Source organism: Semicossyphus pulcher, unplaced genomic scaffold, assembly GCF_022749685.1.
Source record: "Semicossyphus pulcher isolate SPU_LCO1_2020_fin unplaced genomic scaffold, fSemPul1.0.p SCAF_1, whole genome shotgun sequence".
In the NCBI taxonomy this organism is placed as follows: domain Eukaryota; kingdom Metazoa; phylum Chordata; class Actinopteri; order Labriformes; family Labridae; genus Semicossyphus; species Semicossyphus pulcher.
The window spans coordinates 33,965,370-33,991,138 of NW_027211603.1; the positions used below are offsets into that span (position 1 = coordinate 33,965,370).

At 39.5% G+C, this 25,769-nt stretch overlaps 1 protein-coding gene across 1 annotated transcript in view; it reads left to right on the forward strand.

Moving 5' to 3' along the window:
- Positions 1-6,039: 6,039 nt before the first annotated feature.
- sh3gl3a (SH3-domain GRB2-like 3a) overlaps positions 6,040-25,769 on the forward strand; it is a 59,837-nt gene continuing 40,107 nt past the window's right edge. The window contains exon 1 of the mRNA XM_069679366.1: positions 6,040-6,221. Within this exon, the coding sequence (XP_069535467.1) occupies positions 6,177-6,221 (45 nt within the window). The 5' untranslated portion in view covers positions 6,040-6,176. The remainder of the gene's footprint in view (positions 6,222-25,769) is intronic.

Sequence of the window (25,769 nt, forward strand, 5' to 3'; positions counted from 1 at the left end):
TACAACACATTTTGTCCAGATATTTAAATCCGGAGAGACAAGTGAATGATGTATGGATAAATATGTATTACACAATGATGATGTAGTAATGAATCGTGGTCAGAAGTCTTTGGCCACACACTGGTGGTGGAGGTGTTCCAAGATTTCTATAATTGAGTTGATCAAAATAATTTATGTTTCACTGAAAAACACAACACGAATGACCTTTAACATAAACTCTTTGTGTCTCTGTTACTCAGGATAAGTCCTAGGCCTCATTGGTGAATTCTCCTTTAAACTACCTCTGACTAAAGAAATAGTGTTTTCTTTGCAGGGGGTTAGTGTTGCTGTATGTGTTAAGAAAATATTATACATTGTAATTCGCATGAAGCTAGGTTTTAAGATTCATGACGTTTTTTTGGGAATCATTTCAGTGCTATGTCTTGGTATGAAACGAGCAACCTGCCTTATTTTGCCTCATTTTAAGCTATAAGAATATGTCCAGCAAACTGCATTAACACAAGAAAACTGAACATGGAATATTTCCCCAAATAAACCAAATTTATATTTAAGAATTAAAGGGGAGTCTCATTAAGCAGGACTTGTTTTCAGGGGTTATCTTGACATCAGTCTTGATGAAAGGCTGATTAAGGGTGTGGTCCACAGAATGACTGAGTTCAAGTCAACCTCTGCTTGACTCTTTGGCTTCTACACACCCCCGACTACTCCGGCAAAACAGACAGAAATACAGCGAGAGACACAGAAACACAGACACACAACAGTAATGTGCAGTAATGTCTAAATGCACACAAAAACATACACTTGTACTCAATATCAGCGAAAAATATCCAGGCAACAGATATTTTGTTGGAGCTTAATAAATGATTATGTCTTGATTTTTGTGATCCTTTCTTTTGGCATGTAGAAATGAAAGAGCCTCAGAGATGATAGTGATTAAAATTTGCAATGCTAAAAAATGGCATGTACTACACCTCCCGGAAAAAAGCTCTCACAGCCATTGAAGAGCTGAATTAATCGCTGTCATACTGCTATGCAAAGTTAAAGGGCATGGATGGAAATGGACCAGGGACAGTGGAAGTATCGCTGGGCCCACATTGAAAAAGCGTGGAGGACAAATCTGTTACACAACATGCCAAAGTATTGCACTATTACAGAGGGCTGAAAGCCTTGCATAACTCAACAATGCAACCCACCCATCACATTTACTGTACATTAGCAGGCCTGCAAAGCTGTTCCTCATCACTTAGGAGCTGAAAAACCCAGTTCTGACAAGTGGCCCCCATCCTTTTTCTCTGGCACGTTGCAGAAATCTAGTACCACTCAGGAGGGACTGAAATAACCCATTGTGCCCTCTCTGTGTGCTGCATGTAGGCGACAATATTCAGCAGAGAACCTGTTTGATCTGTAGAGGTGGAGCACTTGCGCAGCTTCCTCCACAGAGCTGTATCTGTATCTGGAACAACTTGTATCTTTTGGGCTATTTTTAAAAAAACAGTGGACCACTTTCAAAAACAGTTCAGTGGTAAATATGGAACTGATTTGTGGAAAGAAGGAGCCTCTTCTGCAACAGTTTGCAGAAATACACAAGTATCGTTTACAACGGATTGATTTTGAACACTGCAAAAAGAAAACACATTGAACGATACAAAAAATGAAGCTTAAATCTATTTTCTAAAAGAAAGTATCCTTTTTTGATCTCATTTGACTCAACCATCCTCCTTACGGTAGTTCAGTTTCTTTATTTTATTTCTGTCCACCTGAGAAAAAGCACACAAAATAACACAATATTATTGAAACCAATCAACCAATCAATCAATCAATGTTATCAATGTTATCAATGTTATTGTCGAAAAACAATTACAGTGAAATTTAACCTTGTCAATTTTTGCTCAACACTAGGCGCAGGAACAGGGCTGGTGGTCTATCATCAGTCTGTGCAGGGCCTTGCCGATGCCTCCTCCATTTCCTCTGTTCTGTCAGATTAATTTACAGAAAAAGAGTCACACAGATGAAAAGCGTTCAGCTTTCCAGGACACAGCCAAGTTTGGGTGAAACAAAGAATATCACAGCTCCATTTGTCGGGCACAGCGGGCTGGTAGTGCAGCTAAGACCTGGTACAACAATTAGAAGGCTTAGGATAACAGAACATAAACCAACAACTGCACAACCATTCTTCTGCTTTACGTGGGATAACATCTGCTGATTGTGATCTTGAAAGTTTGATTTGCTGTGAGCCAGCACCTGGGAAGCAACAGATATGCACATGCTACTGTGAGAATCCCAAACAGTGAAACTGAGCCCTCTGAACACCACTGCTGCTGATCCCCCACATGTTCCAGAGAGAGGGGTCTTTCTGGGGCACTGACACCGGATCCCACCTCTCCGTCCTGGGATGGGGATCAGGGCCAGCAGGGGTTTTGTTGGGGGGAGTGGAACTGGAGGGTAAGGCAGAGCAGGGTGGGGAGAATGGATTGTCCACGGGTGCTTGGGAAGCTGAGGAATATGAGGGGGAATTACCGCCCAGCACAGCGGCCAGATGGACAGCAGATGACTTTTGTGTTCCAAACACTCTGCATGCTGAGTGAGGAAGAGGAGGAAGATGAGTAAGTGGAGAGCGTAAAAGTAGACGCAGACGTAGAGGAAGGAGGAGAAAGGCTTAAGTGAAAGTTTCTGTTTTATAAGGTAGGTTCTTTTTCCTTCTCAGTGTTCATCAAAGCCACTTCTGCATCTCATTAAGTCCTGCTGAGAAAAATAGACACTTTATTCTCTTCATAGTTTGACCCTAACCATCTTTGAGGGGTAAAGTTTTATGCAATTAAGAAAGACACAAGAAAACATTTATTTCATGCATACAATTTGGACTAACAATTCCCAGTATCCTAGAAATAGTGAAATATCATTCAGACTTTATTCAGCAGTAATTAAATTAAAATGTAATTGTGTTCCAACTTCAACACTGCAAGTAAGCCCGGCCAGGAGTGGGAACTGCGGCCAGTCTGCCCCCTGCTGGTGGAAATCACGTCATACTTACTCTTATATGAGCTCCTCTTCATGCCTGTACTGCCTCCTAGTGATGTGGAAAACCAGTTACAGACTACTAAACAGAATTTTCTTTCAATAATCCCTCCACCACACCTCCACAAGAGACACCTCGATGAACTGTTGATCCTTGGCAAGTTATATCTGGTTTGTTTAATCTTTATAAAAAACAAATAGTGTAATAAATAAATAAAAGATTCTACAAGGGATTATGATATGGACTATTTTTTGGTCAATGGCAGTTGCCAGGCAACCAGAGGAGACACCAAGAAATAGTGATTTTGACAGTGTTCAAAATCGAGATATGTTGAAGGGGAATTTAGATACAACCCTACTAAGGCTATTTTGGCCCTTCTGAGTCTGATGAGTTGCAAATAACCGCTGCAGGGCAGCAGAATAATATGACATGAAGTAAAGCACAAGTAGGATTTTGTATTCCCTGCACCCTTTATCATGGCTGCATTTTCTAAGTGTGATTGAGAGTGTTTTTTCAGCAGGCCCATGGAGTGCAGAGGCTGGAGAACAGGGACGAGGACAGATGGACAGAGGGGGCGGTTTAGCTCAGCGTTTCTGATCCTCTGCCCTTTGCTTCAGGTCTTCCCCACTCTCTCCCCCCTCATTTCCTACTCCATCCACTGTGCTACCCATTAGAGGCAAAAGGCCAAAAAGTAATCTAAAAAAAAATAAAGCAAAGGAATGAACCTGTATATTAAAAAGAAGACTTATAACCAAGAATAAAAGAATGTCCAAGAACTGGCAGTTTTTTATTTTTGATTTGATTGATTGATTGATTGATTGATTGATTGATTGATTGATTGATTGAAATGGCCATAGGGTAAATTTACTTTTTGTCATTTTGCTTTATTTTGAAAATACATCTTTTTGTAAAGGATAAGAGTTTCCAGACTGGTTCAAAACAAGTCCTTGCAATTTGATGAAATCAAAGTATGTGTCTGATTAATATGGACCATCACAATTGTGAAAGTTTGTGTTACCATGCTCCGATCTTTAAAACTCTCTTGAATGCTTTTTTGGAAACATTAAATTTTTTTATAAATCCTATTTGATTCCATCAGCACCTCACACTGAAAGATTTATTAATCCTACATTTCAAAGAACAACATGATGATCCTCAAAATGACAATTATGAAGATGATAATTAATTAATTAAGATTACCTTAAGTCCTAAAGTTTTTAGAAAACAAATTTACAAGTGGCGAAACACTTTTACAAAGTCTGAAACAAATTTACAAATACAGATTTCTTACGGAATGGGATTGTACCAAATACCGGAACCGAGATTGACCTCTCACACAATCACTTCCGGTTCACTTCCGGTATTTGGTACAATCCCTTTCCGTAAGAAATCTGTATTTGTAAATGTGTTCCGCCACTTGTAAATTTGTTTTCTAAAATGTAAATTTGCTTTGTCTTTGGTAAAAGTGTTTTGCTTATGTAATTTTGTTTTCTAAAATGTAAAAATGTTTTCCAGGATGTAAATTTGTCTCAAGCTTTTGTCAAAGTGTTTCAGACTTTGTAATTTTGTTTTGCACTTCAGGGCCACCATACTAAAGCTATAACTGCTATGAACAAATTTCAAAGAGTTGTTGCAATTCACTTGAATATTTCCATGTTTATGCTTAAGCTTTTCTGCAGTTATCAATAACCTTTCTCTTGTTTTTGGCTGCGTTTTTGCCCCCATAGTTGACAGTGTAGGCCTACAGATAGACAGAAAAAAAGAGAGATGGAGACATGACAAACAATCAAGGGTGTTCAGCAGTCAACAATAATTGTAGTGTGCAATAACATACAAAGAGTCGGTCTAGACCTGCTCTTGTTGTGAAGTATCTTTAGCTGTATCTTTAGACAGTTATATCTGGTTATGATTTGGCGCTATACAAATAAAATTTGATTGATTGATAGTGACTATCTAAACCAATGTTCCAACCTTCAGCTAGTAACCTGCATAGGTGTTTGAAAACAGGTCTTGACGCGGATCCAATGAATGTTTTTCATTATAAAAGTTCATGGACACAATAAAGTTGTATCACTGAAAAGCAGACGTCTGTGTTAACAGTATTTGCAATAAACAATAAGGGTCGCTTAATCAGGAAGTTTCCTTTCCTTTCATTTCTCTACGTCGTGGTTCGCTCAGCACGAGCAGCTATCAGCCAATAAGGTTTGAGAAGTGGCGACATCTCTGCGATTCAGGAAACCCTCTCCTCCTCTGCGACTCATAAACCAAATCAAAGAGTGTAACTGTGACTTCCGGTTTTGATTTTCAAAATAACACCACGAGTCATCAATCTTCAGACATGCCTCCTTCAAACATATTGGATAACCTAGTGAAGAAAAATATATAGTCTGGATATTGCACTGAAATATTAATAACAGTAAAAAAGCCTTCCTGTAAAACTTTATTAATGAAATTAGGCTAAAGACTCAAAGCATTGGACAGCACATCACTCAGATATTTAACACGTGTGCATTTGAATATGTACATATTTAGCTTAAGGCCTTCAGAGCTTCTATCATGTTGTTAACAGTGTATTCGGGATTCAATATTACTGTGACTCATGTCCCTTTTTCACCCATCCAAGGTGTCAGGGACAATGAATAAAGTGAAAGCGTTGTTTAGTCATTAGACTTTTCTAATGCAATGAATGATGGAATTATTCATTATTATTTATTAACCAGGTTTTGTAAACAAAATTATGTTAAAGCAGAACAGAAGGAAAAAGTAGTCTCAAAACCCATCAAAATGTCCCTCACAACTAAAACAATTATTTTCATGCTTAAAAACTTCAAGATGTGACAGTAATAATCCTTTCTCACTTACACTATTAATGTCCGTATTAAAACACAAACAAATCAAAAGTTAAAAAAGTGTCAATTTTTCAGTGTTGAAGTTGACGCTTTTGTTTTTTAAAGAATAAATTATTTCCGGTCTTGTCAAGCTTTGTTGTGTAAACTTGACTCAGCTCAAGTCGAGCTGCAATCTTGAACGGTGGTGACTGATGATTGCAGTATGTGGATTCGCCAGGCTTTTTCTTTAACGTAGACATAGTTTCCTCAGTTTTATTCAGGGTTTTATCGGAACATTTCTCCAGAGGTGAAACGTGACGCGTGTGTCGAAGATGTCTGTGGCCGGGCTGAAGAAACAGTTCCACAAAGCCAGTCAGGTATGGAGACGCCTGTTATTGCTCGTTCATAACAACAATTGTTTGGATGAGGACCAGGTTTGCACCTAATGGTAAACGGAAGCAGGCTTTAAGTAAAAACTGTAAAGCTAGCCAATTTTAAACTCTTACATTTAACCGTGGTAGATAATGGTGACAAGTGAGACATGATTTTGATGTAAGCGTAACGTTACTTTTTCATCCTTATAACTTCGTTTTGTACGCAAACAACGTTAAAAAAAATACAAAACCGAAATGTTTTCCCACATATAGGGAAACACACATACTTTGTTTTTCTTTATTCAGGAGTGTTTACGAAACCCTGAAAACAATATATATATATATGTATGTATGTATGTACGTACGTATGTGTGTGTATGTTACTGACATATTCACATCGCGGCACATCACTTCAATATCTTTTTAAATGTTGGGTGACACCTTACTGGTGTTGTTGTTGTTCCCAAGCTGTTATCACTTGGAGGAACTGGAACATAATATCACAAAGCTTGGCAATCTTTATTTAGTGAATACAAAACATCCTATTCTATGGATTATAAAGCTTAACTTGTAAGATTTTTGTCATAGTTTGGCGTTATAGAAGAGATGAGCCATTTAAAGGCAGCTAGAATCACATGAAACCATTAGAAACATTGACTGAACAGGCCTTTTTGTAATAATAAATAATCTGGACAAACGTATACACTTCACTGTTATTCATAAAATTGCAATTACAGCCTGTTATTCTCACAGCCTCCTGCCACCAAAATACACCATGGTGGGCGGCTGTTAGCCTAACTGTCAACCAATTCTTTTAACATTTGGATATCATGGAAACATTCTGGAACAATGGATCATGTGTGTTTAAATGAGCTGTGGATCTTGAAAAAGGAGCTCACCATGTGGTTTTCCTCACAGGCTTCAATCTGGTAGTTCTTCTGTTACCATTCATGATGCCTGTTGATGCCTTTGGCCATTGGAGTTAGAGGGGCTCTGCTACCTGACAGACAGTATTGGGTGTTTGGGTTTGGGCCATTTTGTTTTGAAGCGCTTTGAGCTTGGGCTAGTTATGTGTTCATTATATCAAATTACATTTTTCTCTATCTGTCTCCGACTGTGATTTAGGATTTATCACAATTTCAGCCAGGTTGTGTGCCTAAAAGTGGCTATAATAAACCTTCTAAACTCTTTCATCTCATTGCTTTATGGTTTACAGCTTGACTGATACTGAATGTTTAAGGCCAACTATGATGTTGATATTTTGATATTTTATAAATCGGATAATGATACAACAGCTGAAAATTTATTTAAATTCATGAATACGTGACATTAAAATATTGTGACAAAGATGTTTTCCTAGCAGGACATTAAGGTGAAAAATTTACAATCTTACTTTGCCATTTCTGTGCAGTAATTTGCCTTAGCACTGACATATACTGTAGGCTACAAGACAAGCAATAAGCCAGTGTAGCCTGATAAGTTGTCCTTGTGGTTGTATTGGTCTTGTTCTAGTTCACAGCAGGAAGCTGTTCGCAGTCAATCAGTTTTAATGTCTTCCTCTTTTGTACATCTATGAGGCCAAGGCCTTTTCGTCTTATACTGTGTTTATTACAGAGCATAGTGACCTTTAGGAAGCTGTGCTCAGCTGTCTTGCTGACCTGTTTTATTGGCTACATAACATGATATTTAGCCACCTACAGATCCCAGGTCCCTATGTGTGCCTGTAGTCATCAAGATTATTTGATATACAGCTTTAACCACGAAGGCACAGGATATGAAGTGTAGTTATAAAGAGAAAATTGTCACAGACACATTAGGTATCTGTCTAGATAGTGCGGACATTGGTGATGACCCTAAACATTATAGATTTTCTGTGTAATTCAGAGTATCACTCTCTTGTCCCCTCACAGCAGTGAGGAAATCTGGGATTATTCTGGCAATAGCTCTTATATCTTCATTGATTCATCTTTATGAATTATCATCTGATGATTGCTCATGAAGTCTTTTCCATACGCACAATCTGAATGTCAACCTGCCACTTCCAGTTTCTATGTCTGTGCTCCTTGTTGTAATGTGTGAATGAACTAGACCAGGGGTTCCCAAACTTTTCCATGCCAAGGCCCCCCAAACAGTATTAGCTTCTGGCCGGGGACCCCCAAACCCACAGACAATGCTATAAAATATGTAAAGAAACTTCAACTTTTAGAATGTATTTTCTTACTTTTATTCACTATTCAATAATTATTACATTTGTTTAGCATAAGAAAATTATTAACAAACATCTTTTCAGCACTGTATATTCCCACTGAATAATAAACTTTTCAAAAAACCGTTGACAGATAAGAACAGAACAAAAGAAATCAAACCTCTCGTGTGTGTGTGTCTGGGAGTGACAGACAGAGATTACACTAGTGGGAGGGATGGGCTTGGTGGCTTTTACACAGTTTGTCAATTCTGGGCTTAATGTCTGTCAGTGCCATACGCATGTCATTGTCCATGTGTAGACGTGCTCTATGTTGTGTTTTAAGCACTTTTAAAGTGGAAAAGCCAGACTCACACAAGTAGGTTGTTGCAAAAGGAAGAAGGCATTTCAGTGCCCTGTCAGCCAAGGTGGGATAGTCCTTTCTTACATGTAGCCAGTAGTTAGACAGGGGAAGAGCCTCAAAGTTCAGTTTTAAATCCCCTGAGTTTGTCATCTCAATCAGCTCCTCCTGTGACTTTAAATCCAGACTAGAACCGACACCGGGGGCAAAGGGGTTCCTAACCCAGTTTAAATGTGTATTTTCAAGGTCAGGGAAATAGTCTTTGAAATATCCTTGGAGGTGCTCCAGGTGGGACTGGATCAATGGAGAGATGGAGCCCAAATCACCACATGACAGCAGCTCCTGGTGAAGTAGTGGGAACATTTCAGTAACTCCCTCCTGGAGCTTGTTTGACCACAGCATAATCTTTTTGGAAAAAGCACGCACTTTGTCTTGCACCTGCAGTATGTACGTGTCACGCCCTTGCATGCTTTGATTCAGTACATTTAGATGCTGGAAAATGTCTGACATGTATGCAAGTTTGCGGATCCAGGTTGCATCGGTGAACCGATCTGCCAGCTGATGCTTTTCAGATGAGAGGAACTCTGCAACCTCCCTCCGCAGCTCATAGACAAGGTTTAAAACTGCGCCCCGTGACAGCCAGCGCACGTGCGAGTGAAGCAGCAGCCCCTCAAAACGGGCGCCCATCTCATTACATAGCAGGGAAAACAGTCTGTGTTTCATGGGGCGGGCTTTAATAAAATTCACTACTTGTATGACCTCCTGTAGTACCTGATTCAACTTGTTATCCATCCTTGTTGCAACAAGTGCCTCGCGATGCAGCATGCAGTGTGTGGCCACTACATGCGGGGCTTTCTGCTTGATGAGAGCGGTCACTCCACTGATCTTCCCGGTCATTGCCGCGGCTCCGTCCGAACACACCCCCACACAACGGGTCCAGTCCAATCCGTTAGACTCGATGTAATCGTCCAAAACTTGAAAAATGTCTTTCCCAGTGGTTCTTCTTTCAAGTGCTTTACAAAATAGTATTTCCTCCACAAATCTTTCCTGGGAAATAAATCTAATGTACACAAGCAGTTGGGCCTCATTGGATAAATCTGTGCTCTCATCCAGCTGAAGTGCAAAGTATTCGCTGGCTCTCACCTGCTCCAAAAGCTGAGCAGATACGTCCTGGGCCATGTCACCAATCCGTCGTCTCACGGTGTTATCAGAGAGTGGGACAGCGTCGATTTTTTTGGCAGCATCCTCACCAAGCAATTCTCAGACAATGTCTTTGGTAGCTGGTAGAATCAAATCCTCTCCAATTGTGTGAGTTTTTTTAGCACGAGCAATATGGTAAGAGGCTAAAAATGATGCCTTCAGGGCCCGCTCGGGCACGGTAGCTTGCTGTGTAAATGCAGCAGATTGCCTGACCAAATGCTCTTCTTTACGTTTGAAGAAGTCTACAGTTTTATCGGCCTCTGCCGGATGTTTTTGCATCAAGTGACGCTGAAGTTTCGAGGGTTTTAAACACTCGTTTGAGAGGGTCTCTAGACAGAGGACGCATTTCGGGCAATCATGGCCATTTTTCTGTATTGCTGTAGTAAAGCCATACTTAATGTATGCTGCCTCATATTTTCGGATTTTAGTTGGCCATGAGTTCTTTTTTTTTTTTTGCAGCAGAGTCCTCCATGGCAGGGCTGTTGGTCTGCTCCTTCGGTCTATTTCTTGTCAAAAACCTGTCCATTTTTCGCTAGCTAGCTAGCTACACGCAAGTTTGAGAAGCAGAGCCGCTTGAAAACAACCGCCAGGTCTACACAGATTATGACGTCGTTATGACGTCGTCATGCCGAATTTGCAGCTGAATTTGAGAATCCGAGATTACGGCAGTTTACGTGGTTCAGGACAAATGGTTATTAAAAAAATAAAATAAAAAATAATATATATATTTTTTTGCATTTTTTTATTGTCTTCCCTCCAATTTTCTGAGGCCCCTCTAGTGCCCCCTGGCGGCCCCCACTTTGAAAACCACTGAACTAGACATCTTTCACAGCAGTCAGTCAGGCCGTTGAATTAGTGATGTAATCGACTCACTTTGTCTAATTCAATGCAAACTAGGGATGAGCGATATGGCCTAAAATTATATCACGATATTTCACAAAATTTTGCAATAACGATATTCATGATGATATGAAAAAAAGAAAACTGAATAATGTTGTTTATGTGATTTCAGGCAGCAGCATTTATTCATGCAAGCTAAATAAAGTGCTCTGACAATTTCCCTTCTTTTCCAATGAACTTCTATCATATTAACTACTAGGGCTGGCGATATGGCTAAAATGTCAATTAGATGGTTATCTGCAAGAGAAATAAAGAAAAGCAAAATCTAGGCTCTATTGAGGTAATTCATTGATTTATTCATTCATTAAGCCCATTGACGTCTCCATGGCGTACTGGGAAAACTTTTCATGCTTACTGTGCAGGCCTCATGTTGCTGCCACTGGTGTTTTCCTGTTATTTCTGAAGCAGCACGTAATGTAGATTACCCTCTCTGTGCAGTCAAAGGCAATTGTTTTTCTTGTCTTGAGTTCTTTTGCTAATATTTATCACTGAAGTCTGCTCTCCACCAAATGCGCTCTCTGCTCTCAGCTCCGAGCACGCAGGGGCGGGGCTTACACGGACATACCACTTCCACACAACCGAAGTAGCGCCCTTCCTGGGTACTAAATCCTCGCGAACCCCATAGCCTTGGCGCTCGGGTATGCAAATACGCCAACACATCAACAAAAATTAACTTAATAATTTAAATAATTGAACCTAAATTATTAACCGTCAATTAATGTTTTGGGGTTTCTTTATTCCTCAAACAATCTTTTGACTTTAAAATGCCAGAAAATACAAAAAAGTGCCCATAACAATGTTCCAGAGCCCAAGAAGACATTATTTGCTTTAAGAAGCCAGCAAAATTCTGAAGATCTGAAGTTTACAATAATAGAACACTGGGAAAAGGCATCAAATGCCCACATTGAAACAGGAGATTAAAACTTTGAATTCTGTTGTTGTCTGATAGCAATGAGATGAAGCTAAGGATTACCCTTATACCCTGTACAATCAGATGTGACAATCCAACTTGAACTTGTAAAATGGTAGACAGATACGACACTTTCTTTTTTTTTGTATGAAATCTGTAACTGTGGTGCGGAACATAGACTATACGAAGTGAAGATAGCCATGAGACCCATGGGTTCATGGACTATTGACTATTGACTATTGACTATTGATCCACAACAATGATTTCAGCTTTTTATAAATCAGTGAGACTACATTGATAATAAAATCCAAAATAAGACTGGGAAATTAGAAAATTGTCGGCTAAGATCAGTGATTATTAAACTACTGCTGATACTTTGTCACTACCTGCATGTGCTTCAAAATAAAAGAGCTCTGTGAAGGAAGTGATAAGCCTTTACTGTGAAACTGGAGGTGAACAATTTGTATGAAGCTAACACAACCTAATATTGTTATTTTTTAATGGTGGTGGTAAAGTAGACACTGTCTCCTGCTTTATCCTTCTACTGTTTGATTGTAGGAGACAACAGTGTTGAAGAGCAGTGATGACTCCCTACACGGACTCACCTGTCCATATTAACTATTGTGGATTGTGAGCACATAGAGAAGATTGTGCAAAGATTGCTGCACAGACCATGCTAAGAGGTTGATGTGGAACAAGCAAGTGTTATGAGTGTCAACATATTTAAATGATGTACGTTTTTTTGTTTGAATTCACCTACAGAGAGCTTGAGAAAGATAATCAAACCTTTTCTACTTTGACACGTAATACACCTGGCTAACTAGTGGATAAAGTTGTGCGACTTTAGGCTGCTAAAGAAAGATACAAAAAGTTGCTGACATGTATTATGCCACAATGAAGGGTAAGGCATGCTGAAGCTTTTAGTCAAGCAGTTTATTAAAAAACAAGCATTCAGTCAGTAAGTCGGCTTTAAAGTGTCTCAGAGTCTGAGCTGCCTCGTAGAACTTGTGTGCTGTGCATGTGCACATCCGACTGCAGCTTTAATGATCGTGTTTTTGCAATAGCAACATGTTATCACAACAACCTTTGTACACCTGCAGCCTGCAACAGAAACAAAATGCCACTAGATAGCGATCGAGATGACACCTCTGTGAAAAGAATCATCCATCATTAATGATGGAGCAATGCAGGGCCTGAGTCATAGACACATGTCGGACTGGCTAATGGCCTTCAGCTCATTAACATTTAAAAAGCTTGTCATCATTTTGCGCAGCTTCACTATGAGGTGGATCAGACGACTTTTGTTGATACAAAATGAGAGGCTTCCAGCTGAACTGCAGTTGATACTGGATATACGGTGGGAGGGTTTCTGAGACAGTGAAATATGATACCAGTAGTTTTCATGGAGGAAAGACCGTGTTTCTAACAGGAGGTCTACTGGGTTTCATGTTAACAATATTTTCTGAGGACCTGCAATACGTTTGTGAACCAATTCATATTTAATCTGTAGAGAACTATAAAGTATTATTAACATATGTAATGTAACACTTAGTGTCTTCTTAATCTCTTGGTGTTAGGAGATCTGTATTGTATTAGCAAAGTTTAAACATCCAGGCAAAATGGTTCCCTCGGTAACCTGCAGCTGTCACTGTCTTGGTTGTGAAACAAGGAACTCTTTTGGCAGACTGTGCCAGCTGTAGCTCAAGAATCGTAGTTCGATCAGTAACAAAGTTACTTTTGACTATATGTCTTATAGAGTAGTAAGTAGTAATCCCAAACACCTGTTAACAGGCTTTGATGTTTGAACCTAGAAATAGTCTCGAGGTCTTTTTTCAACACATTTACACACAACAGTATATTAAAAGGTTAAAAGGTGCTTTTTCATTTTTCCCACTGTATCCTTTTACCATTGAACTTAACACTAACCACTCAAAATTAGTATATTTTCCCTTATAGCCAACAAAAGCTGATTACAGATCTCAGTTGAATCTAGGTATTGTAATAAGCTCTTCACCGCTGAATTTATGAAATCCATCAATTTGTTACAGGATTTGAAGCATTCCAATTCCAATTCTATCAAATCTAAATCCCTATTACAGAGATTATAATTGTTCAATTTTCCTTAAATATAATTTCTTTGCACAACACTGCAAGGTAAATCTTCTGGGTTGTATTGGACAGTGCTGCTAATATGCAGATCAGTACTTATCTCGGTCATGATTATTTCAGAGGACAAAGTTAAGGCGTTCATATCAAACAACGTTTTTGTTGTATTTATGTTAATCTATCCATGCGACATGCTTTGTTGGATTTTTAAACCGTAAAGTGTTGATACTGGTGTTGTCTTTGAAAATCTAGTATCAGTCAGGCTATGGACAGTATTTAGCCTAACTTAGCTTAACTTAGCTAAAAAGGCTACCATTATTCTTGTACAGTATCTGTTTACCAGTTTAAATCTCTGAATGAACAACAGAGAAAATTGAATAGGAATATGAAATATGAGTGCTATTGTTCATGTTGTCTTACCAGCTGTCTTAATGGTTTTGTTTCCCACTCATACATGTTCCCTGACTTAGATAATAATAATTACATTAGATGCGGCTTGGGCTGGTCAGCTAACGTCATCACTAATGCTAACAGACAAATGTGTCACTGCTCTGGACAGGCATCTAATGAGGCAAATTACCTGCAATGGCAGGTTTAAGCCATTCATGACAAAGGAGGATTAATCCTATCATGCCACGCCGACCTGTCTGGTGTGTTCTTCTTTATCAGAAAACATGAATTTATTGTTTTGTACATCTTCTGACTCTTTGTTAACAGACTAACAGTTAATCAGGAAATTAATGTACTGCATGTAACTCATAGTGACACTGATTCCCTGAAACAGAGCAGTGATGTGTGGTTTTGTAGGTTAGGGTTTGATTCATCTGCCTGACTGGTTTAAAGGGAAACATAAACAATGCAATGTCTGCAAGACTGCCGGCTGCTTCTTCCTTCCTGCACACATCGAAACACATGAACAAAGTTCCACCCACAGCTCAACAACCACACAAACAGCAGACTGTGAAAGCTGTGGTTCCATATAAACCCAGTGCAGCACACACCCACACACATGTGCTAAGGTGATTTGTTTCCTTTAACCTTCTCAAGCTGGTGTGAATGAATGAGAGTATTCAGCACTAAGCTGTGACACTCGTGTAGTCCTGAGTGGTCCCTGATCACTGAGCCCTTCTTGTACAACCTTGTCCTGTATGTTATTGAGCCGGGTGTACAATCAACAGGCAGCCTTTCATTGCCAGGATCCAATCAATGAAAAACTGCTATCTTTAGTGAGGGTTTGTTACCCCCCCCCCCCCCCCCCCCCCCCACACACACACACACACACACACACACACACACCCAAACTTGGGAACTGTTGTTAAAGGTGTGTACAGTTTTGATTTACGCATTATAACACATCTTTCTTAATAGTAGACTAGTGCTATTCTGTCCCCTCTTCTCCTACAGCTTCTTTGGAAGACAAGTAAAACAATATGGTTCTTCTAACACACACAAACTGACGACAACAGAATTCCTGTGTACGTGTGAGCAGGCCAGTGATTCATCTCCTCGAGACATTCAACATAGTTTTAAAAGAAACTGCTGTTTACTCTGCATGGTCTGACTTCATCTTACTTTCTCTCCTTTCGACACAGCTTCACCTTCTTCTTTTTCTCTTAGTTATGACTTCTTGCAGGCACACAGTCCAGCCAACCTGCAATGCTTTCTGACTTGTCCAGTCTATTTCCCCCCCGATCCACCATCCTGTGAGATACAGGGAAAAGACTGAACTGAACATAATCTCTGCATTGCATTGATTAGTGTGAACCATTATAACACCCTGAAAAATCTGAGTAATTGAGATAACCTTCCTGTCTTTAAATTCAACCTCTTTTATTAACCTTGTAATCTGAAGTCAAATCTCCAAAACGTAAGGATGATTTCACCCTTTCTGGCTAGAGCTGATCTATGAGCAGTTGGGCTGAACTGATTACATTCCATACTCGATCAGGAAGATAGATACACTTCTTGCTTGGGTTTTTGGTGTTGGAAAGGTAAAAAGAATACTCACAGTTGTGACCTTGTGATCATTGGTGAGCTATAACTGATCAATCAGTGTTTGCGGAGAGGTGTAGCAAACAATCAGTTAGCTCCGTGTGTACAATGTAAGTATTACTTATAGGGATGACGATCACCTGATCTGTGATTTAAAAAATCAGGTTCTGAATATATCAAGCCACAGAAGCCCGAGTGAATTATGGAAATTGATTGGAAATGTTACCAAGTCTTGTTGCAGTGGTATTGTGTGGTTGCTGGGTCATCATTGTGTTTGTTAAGACAAAGCATTGAGAGAAAATAAGCCCCTTATACACTGCCAGTTCTATGCGGGATTATTAGGCCCCTGTTACATCTCGTCTTCTTTGTAAAACACACGGAGGCGGAATGGTGGGATGAAGTCGATCCACCTCTGAGCCGGCATCGAAGGTAGAAACAGAGGTTTGACAAATACGATACAGCGTCACTGTAAATGGAAGAGTTGGCAGGGTGGAACATTTGTTTACACCTCACGCATATTTTTATTCCGCAACGCTGGAACGTATCTATGGAAAAAAAAAAATACTGGGGTGGCTTTACGCCGGCATTGGTGGTTCAATGTAAAATGGCTAAGGTGCTGAGGCAGAATTGCAATCTAACAGATTAGCTACGGACAAAGATAGTGGGTCTCATTCATGAAACGTTAGTAAATGTGTGCGTAGATTTGCACATCAAAGCCTACGCTACTAAAAACCTACTCTGGATTCATGAACACCGCGGGAAACTCAGATCTGATCGTAAACACATGTGTATGATCATGAATGCCAATCCATCGTAAAGTGACGGCGCGCTCCCGGTAATCAGCTATTAGCATAAATCCACGCCCATGAATTGCCAATGACCACCATATAAAGAGGTGTAGATGCATCCAGTCGACCTGTCAGTCATGGCGCAAACAAAGAAAGAGAGAGAAAGAAAAAATTATTTTTCCGAAGCGGAGATAGAAATAATTTTGGGTGAAGTGGAGTTAAGAAAACACATTTTATTTTCATCTGTTAGCAGTGGTGTGACAGGGACAGGCGAAGCGAAGGCCTGGAGGGAAGTGACAGATGCCGTTAATGTTGTCTCTGTAGTCCAAAGAACCATGTCCGAGGTGAAGCGTAAATGGTTTGACATGAAACTGGAGGCAAAGAAACACATAAGCGCCCACAAAAAAAGCCACAGGAGGAGGAGGCTCACAGTCACAACTATCAACTGCAGACGAGCGCATCGCTGGCATAATTGGGGAGACCTCTCTGTCAGGAATTATGCCTGATGGAGACAGCGACATGCCTCCACTGGAGTCAACATCAAACCCAGATGGTAAGGTGGTAAGTGTTGTATCATAATAAATTAAACCATCACTGATAGCTTAGTGGTCAGTATAGTTTAACCTAGGTCGTACAGTCTCACCAAACAGACAGAAGATTCATTTGTGGGGTTTTCTCTCCGGATTGTATGAAGTGGAAACGGGAAACCAGAAATGTTATATTGTGCGTAATGGATAAAATCTAAATCAGTGATGGCTGTCGAGTGTAGAGCTATTTAACATTTATTTTAACAAAGGATACGGATAACATATAGCCCACAGCAGTTTTGTATGCATCGTCTTCAAATTATTTGAATCTTAATAGCCTAAAGCTCTGTTTTATACAGCTCCAAATAAGTCAGTCTGCAGCCAACGTAAATTTAACATTTTTCAAATCAGATTTATTAAAGGTTTCTTTCAAATGATCAAAGAGCCACACAAAAAAACAAAACAAACGTGTTGTCTCAAATAATTTTCTAAATGTGTTATATTTTAATCGTTTGTCATGTTTAGGCTATATCACGTGTTTCAAAGGCATCTGCATATTGTGTACATAATAGAGCGCAATATGAATTAAAATTGTAATTGCCAATAGTGACAAGCATTATTTATGTGCATTCTTAAATTTACACAAGCACTACGCATGGTCAGCAGCATGTGTAGATTTTGTTAGTAGCTACGAAAAGATTCGGAGCTACTAAAATATTGATGAATGCGGAGATGCACGTAAATTTCCGTCTGCGAACAGTTTACACACAAATTCGTTCTGCTCACGTTTAATGAATGAGACCCATACTTCTTAGATCTGTGACGTCTTCAGATGGTTAGCTTGTTGGAGAGTTCCAAAATGTCAAGGCACCAGAGATCAGACTACTTTCAGAGTGACTGTATGCCATACATTTACTGCTCTGGATAATTGCAGCTCTCATGTGCAGATTATAAACTGTTATTGTGACTGACTGGTCAAGTGACTGCCCTTTTCTGTAGTACCTTTTCAAAACTGCATGTACTTATTATGTTGGCTGCTTGGACGAAGTGAAAACAGGTTATGAATGCAACATTGGCTTATCATCACCTTAATGTCATCAAATGTTTTTTTTTCACTATTCTGCGTGCTTTCAAAGAGCTCTGCTAGTGCTGCAGCTGTCAATCACATATTTGAAACCCCGTCTTATTATATCATATCAGTTAAAACACTTCATTTAACTTTTTTTTAAACTGATGATCGAAAGTTTAATATTCGCTGTATTTTAATATTAGCTTTGGTCTCTTTGGACTCCTCAGAGAAGTATCAGGCTATCAGCGACAGCGCACAAACTAGGATTGACATTATTTATTTTATTCTGAAAAAGGGAGCAAGCTAAATGTTTTGCATGTTGCCTCATCAGATTCTCTCGGTGCCCCCAGGTGTGTCTTCAAGTTATCAGGTGGTGATTAGCACAGAATCAAACAAGTCAACACTCACCATAACAAAAGCTCAGCAACAAGTCAACAATAGGCAAATGCAACTTTGCTGTGCACCATTTGATATAAATATTTACAATTTCTCATATAAAGGTTAATTATATTAGATAAAAAGTAGCAAACAGCCTTCCTCGCTCTGTTTAAGAATAAATCATTTGTGTTTTTGGTAGGAGTAAAGTGCTCCATGTTTCAGCCTACACTTAACTACTCCATCTTTGTACTTAGCACACAGATATGAGAATGATATCAAGAGCTTCCCATCAGACTCTGGAAGAAGGAAAATAGCTGTTGGTTTGTTATGTGAAAAACATGACCTTAAGTATTTAGAGATGTACAGTGGTATCTTCCTGTAATATCCGGTAATTCCGGTAATATTGTGTATCTATTTGACAAAATAGGCCCAAAGAAATACAGAAAATCAATTTCTTCGTATTCTTATGTCAAAATCCAATAATTTTTTCTTCCGGTAAAACTAAATTTCACGCGATCACAACAACAATTTCAACCAATCAATCTGCAACATTTAGCCGCAGAGCACCAAGAACACTTGGTCAGTTAGCTAGCTACTGCGCTGTGGAGAACGGCTGTCTACGCCCACTTCCCAACGATCAAATCAAATCCCTCTAATGATATGTCCCGCCTGCACGTCCTGTTTCACTCGGAAATACGTCACGATACGGAAGCTAGATACTCTCGAAATGCCGTTTCAGCTCCACTTTAATACCCAGACCTAATGTTGCAAAAAGTGACCTTTTGTTGCAATCTACTTGCAATCCATATGTCATTCTTGTGACTTAAGTTGCTCCCTTACAGTTGACTGAAAATATCTCAGATATCATTATGACATCCAGATCGAAGGCTTGGCAATGAATGATCTCAGGTGATGGCAAAAAAAAAGTACATTTATAAATATAACAAATTTATGTCCGTTTTACTCGATGTTGATGAAACAAACAACCTTTCCCACAGCAGAAACTACACCACCAAAGTACAACATCAAAGCACGGCCACTTCCCATTGCAAAGCATTGTTCGGGCTGTTGGTGAAGAAAGTGAAAGAGAAAAAAAGAGTACAACCAAGGGACATTAATCCACAACAAAATGATAAACATTGCGACTAAAATGGTGACATTAAGCAGCGCCTCACCAGACATTCTGTGTCCACTAAAGAGTGCGTGTGATGAGTTTTGGGTTTTCATCCAGAAACTGCTTTATTAAGTGTTTTTATTGGTTGTAATTACCAGGTCTGTTTGTTTTTAAGAGGAGGTGCAGATAACCTCATAAACAATGAGGATGAAGAAGAAGTTCACAAATGAGCTGTTCGGTTTCTTTAGGCCTCGATTGTAACCATGATAGTCCTCAAACTGGCAGCATTATGAAACTATAGATCACAATAAATGTAAAAAAATTATCAATAAAGGTAAATTATGGTGATCATATTGCCTAGCACTACGGATCTCATTACAGACTCTTTGTTTTTTTAGGTTTCTTTAGTAAAAGCAATCCACCACTGTATTGTGATGATATAAATTTCAGTTCAGGTATTAAAACTAACTTTTTGTCATATTTGCTCAAACTGTCAAGATAAACATGCAGTAGTACAAGAGAGAGATAATCTGTGAAAAAATCATGCTTCTCTGGCTCCTCCTACTGCTCCTAATGGCTTTGGCAAGAATCCACCGCTCCCGAACCACTACAACCAATCAGAGCTCAGGCTGCTGTCAATCACACGCTGGGCAGCACCACTACTCCACGCATGCTCACACGGTCAAGCTCAATTTCTTCAGTGTGCGAAGCGTCAGCTGGTTTGTGTCCACAAAGGCTTAAACACAACCACCAGGAATGAAAAAAATGCCCATCCCTCATGGCGGTGTGGCTGAAAATAGCTTTATGAAGTGCCCAGGCAGTGTTACTGTTTTGGACTTTCTCCTGATAGTTCTGTGTGCCTGTGCTCTCACGGCTAAATGTTCACAACATCAGTGTGTTTACTGCTTAGTTGACACTGTCTTCCCACAGTCTCTGTTAGCACACTAGCCTGGGCACTTCACAAAGACATTTTCAGCCACACCGCCATGAAACAACGCTGAACAGTAGCCACATTGGGAACAAGCTAATGTTAGCCCGACTGCAACACCAACGTAACACAACGTCACAGTAACCGCGGACATCTTAGCAATGTGAAAAAAATACAGCAGAAAGTAAGCTGGGGTAATGACCTGTCGAGCAGAACTGTCTAACTCAGCATCGCTTTTTAATCCTTTCAGGTCCCGTAGCACGTGTGTGTTTATACTAGTCTGCGGTAGCTTGCTAACGTCACTAAGCGTGTTCTAGAATGACAGCTGCTCTGTCACGAGTGCAGCGAGTAGCGTGTAACGTGTTGTTGACAGCAGCAGCCAAAGTACCTGCAGTGATGCTGACATCGGATAGAAATTACCGCAGGATTCTGCGTAGAAAGAAATAAGTCCCATTCATCAGAACTGTGAATCTCGGGAGGGCTACTTTTTTGTTTACATTGTGGGCTTATGGATCCTACTGGCACACCGGGCCAGTTAAATAGTTAATCTACTAGCCCGGGGGTGAAAAACATACCGTCGGGCCACCGGGCCAGTGCTTATGTCGAGCCCTGATTCATACATTATCAAGTAATGTTTATAAATCATTTATAAAGATGCTATTAACATACTTAATACAGTAGTAAGCATGAACTAACAGTTAATTGATACAATAATAAGCATTAAGTAACTGTTAACAAATGTCTCTTGTTAACATTTACTCAGGGTTGGTTGATGTTAATTAAAGTACTGACTAATATTAGTATATGTTTGAGATGTTTCAGGATGAAGTATTCCTTTATATGTTGCGAAAATAGGCACAGCTTGTTCAAGAGGTGAAAGGGAGAAAACTTGCTGACATTGCCAAACAATGGAAGTAGGCTGTCGATGCCCACGAAGCAACCTCATAGTGCGGCGTGCGCCAAAGGATGTAAACACTCATGCACAAGGGGCACAGGGAGAGATCAGTGGAATCTTTGGCTGTTAATACTTCAAATGTAAGTAAGATGATTTAATTGTTTTATTTATGTCATTATATATTTCGTTTTCTGACTATTGGTGCAATCTTACATTTCATGTTCTACTTGGTCCATGTCTATTTTTCTCCATTGCTTAAGCATTAGCAAAGGTTAATATTAACTTGTTTAGCTAATAGAATCTCAATAATGTGGAGACTCATACATTACATTAGATAGGCCATGCTTGCTTTGCACCAGTGCTTTGCACCAATGCTTTGCACCTACAGTATGTGTTAGTATCATCTAACTTTTATTTGAACTTGTTATAGATGGTTTCAAAGGAATTACAATTTGGACTCAAATTAATTTCCAACCAGGTATTGATATTAACACGGCCAGTGGTGGAAGAAGTACTCATACCTTTTATTTTACTAAGTAAAAGTAGTAATACTACAGTATAGAAATACTGTGTTGGGATTCACTGCGTCAGACTAGCAAGCTGCAACACAGCACAGCAACGCCTTTCCGTCCACGGTATGGTAACGTAACATCTGGTAAAAGCTAGAATAACTCACAGTACCGGCTAAGTAGGAATGTTTACTGTATTGTTATGTTATTGATTTGATTTGTTACTGAGTTGTATTGTTGTAATGTCTGTTTAGTCAGATATTGATTGTAGTTGAGGTTACTTGTGCTTACACAAGGACATCGTCTGCATGCTAAATTAACCTCTCTTTTTTGTAACCCGGCACTCTTAAGACTTACACACATACAATATTTTTGATTGACCTTTTGAACTTTTGACCAGACTAAACAGCCAGGAATGAAACCTCCTAGTTCTTTTTCTTGGTCTCTACCCTTCTCATGTGCCAATGCAAGTTGGTTGAGACAAGGGACAGCATTCAGTGGCCATCCTTCTGCCATTTTATGAGTTCTTTGTCTCCCCTATTTGCCACTGAAGCCATGTGGTCTTTTAATGGACACATCCACCCTTTTTTCTCTCTCTCTCGCTCTCTCTCTCACACACACACACACACACACACACTTACACATGTAAATATTAGCGTTAGATTACATGTTTAGTGTTTTACTTCTGCTTTTCTTGTCTTTTTGAATAAATCATTGTGTGGAATAAAATGCTGTCTATTTAATGTTGCACAAGAATGAATACTGCCAACCTCTTCTGCGTTTGAACTCCAAATCCTCCAACCTACTAGCTATCAATAATTGGGTTATAGTTATTAAGTTACTTAATAATCAGAGTCTATATTGATAGTCTAGTATGCTTTATGAGACTGAGGTAATTAGATGGTTGTTTTCTTAACTTCGATAAGTGGTGCCCCATACAAAGGTGATTTAATGTAGAATAAATGATAGAATTTATACATTGAACAAAAATATAAACGCAACACTTTTGTTTTTGCTCCCATTTTTCATTAGCTGAACTCAAAGATCTAAGACTTTTTCTATGTACACAAAAGGCCTATTTCTCTCAAATATCTGTGGCATTGTGCTGTGTGATAAAACTGCACATTTTAGAGTGGCCTTTTATTGTGGCCAGCCTAAGGCACACCTGTGCAATAATCATGCTGTCTAATCAGCATCTTGATATGTCACACCTGTGAGGTGGATGGATTATCTCGGCAAAGTAGAAGCGCTCACTAACACAGATTTAGACAAATTTGTGAACAATATTTGAGAGAAATAGGCCTTTTGTGTACGTAGAAATAGTCTTAGATCTTTGAGTTCAACTCATGAAAAATGGGAGCAAAAACAAAAGTGTTGCGTTTATATTTTTGTTCAGTGTATGATTAATAATTATTTTTAATAATTATTCATTTCTTTTAATAGCCATTTTTAATACCTCCCTTTATTTATGGAATCTGACTTAGAGGTACAGTCCGGTCCCAACAACTGTGTAGTTCTGCATTCACAGTCTTACTTGAGTAAAATTACAAAAGCATTAGCATCACAATATACTTCAAGTACCAAAAATAAAAGTACTCATTAGGCTGAATGTCCCATTTCAAAATAATTTATTATATTATTTTATTATAAATATTGATGTGTCAGTCATTAATGTGTTCTTCACTTAAATGTTGCAGCTGGTAAAGTTGGAGCTGATTTTAATTACTTTATGTACTTTATCTGCTGGGTAGTTTGTGAATTATGTGTCTGAAATTAACTGAAATGTAACATTTTCTTTTCTTTTCAGTCAGGACAATTCGCTAACACTGGGCGGAGAAGAAAGTGGGTCTTCTGGATTCTGGGTGATTCTTGGCATCGTATTGCCACTGAGGGGGGACAGCACAGAGGCCCTGCTAAAAGAGCTTCTCTTAGTGATTGAGGTGGACTGGCTATCAAACTGCCACAAAGACGGACTAATTAAAGACATTAGGCATAGGTACCGCTTTTAAGAACCCCCTGCAACCTCCCTCTCTCTCAAACCACCCCTCCCACCTTGTTCAGACATTTGTTTTTAGTGTTCATGTTGGATCAAGTTAGTTAGTCCCCATTGTTAGAGATCCCATTCATTCAAAACATGCTTTTCAAGGTAACATGTAACTCCTCTTCAATTTGAGTTGAAGAGGAGTTACATTTTCAAAATACAATGCAAGTAGCATGTCTGGGGCTGCAGCCTTCGAAGGAGGCGGTCCATGGAGGATGCTCCATTCATAGTCTGCGTAGATCATTAAAGCAAGAACTGAAATGAGACAGTCTGGTCTACCCTTGCGTCACCAAACTGCTCCTGTCGCCTAGCAACAGGTAGCTAGCGGGCTAACTAGCTAGCATAACTAACATTGTGTAAGTTAACCTCTTATTTTAAGATAATTTGTTTCAAGGGCCCTTTCGTTTTCTTAAACATATGTATCTCTATTCGATTGAGTTGAAACCAAAAACGTTTACATTTAAAAGTCTGCCATTTTGTTGGAATTGATGCCTAATGCATCTCAGGATATGTTGTGCCACGAAGGATGCACCCGTTGGATCCTTCGCGGCCTGGGAAACGGAGGACGCATTTGTCGGCCGCATCTGAAGGAGCCTTCGAATTGGGACAGCCTGCGACGCACTGCTGTGACGCAATCGGCCTTCAAATGCGGCCTTTGAAGGCTGCAGTCCCTGGATTGGGACACAGCTGTAGAGTGGCTATTGGGCAATTGTGTCAAAGTAGCAATAGTGTTTATCTTTAAAGTTATAATATGCTAGACCAGGGGTTCCCAAACTTTTCCATGCCAAGGCCCCCCAAACAGCATTAGCTTCTGGCCGGGGACCCCCAAACCCACAGACAATGCTACAAAATATGTAAAGAAACATCAACTTTTAGAATGTATTTTCTTACTTTTATTCACTATTCAATAATTATTACATTTGTTTAGCATAAGAAAATTATTAACAAACATCTTTTCAGCCCTGTATATTCCCACTGAATAATAAACTTTTCAACAAACCGTTTGAGAGGGTCTCCAGACAGAGGACGCATTTCGGGCAATCATGGCCATTTTTCTGTATCACTGTAAAGCCATACTTAATGTATGCTGCCTCATATTTTCCGATTTTAGTTGGGCATGAGTTCTTAGGTTTTTTTGCAGCAGAGTCCTCCATGGCAGGGCTGTTGGTCTGCTCCTTCGGTCTATTTGTTGTCAAAAACCTGTCAATTTTGCGCTAGCTAGCTACACGCAAGCTTGAGGAGCAGAGCAGCTTGATAACAACCGCCAGGTCTACATAGATTATGACGTCGTCATGCCGAATTTGCAGCTGAATTTGAGAATCCGAGATAACCAATGGTTATTAAAAAAATAAAATTTAAAAATAAAAAATGATAATTTTTTTTTTTTTTGGAATTTTTTTTCTTATCTTCCCTCCAATTTTCTGAGGCCCCCCTAGCGCCCCCTGGTGGCCCCCACTTTGAAAACCACTGTGCTAGACAACTGATGGTTCTACCCTTCTACTAAAGTCTCTGGGGATCTGCACTTCATGTTAATTCTAATGTTTAATAATATGACGCCTAATGTTGCTGTTGGCTGTACAGTACCAGTTATGATGACTTTGGTCTTACTGTTTCTCTTGAGAGTGGATCACCTGGTTGCCCACTTACCTAA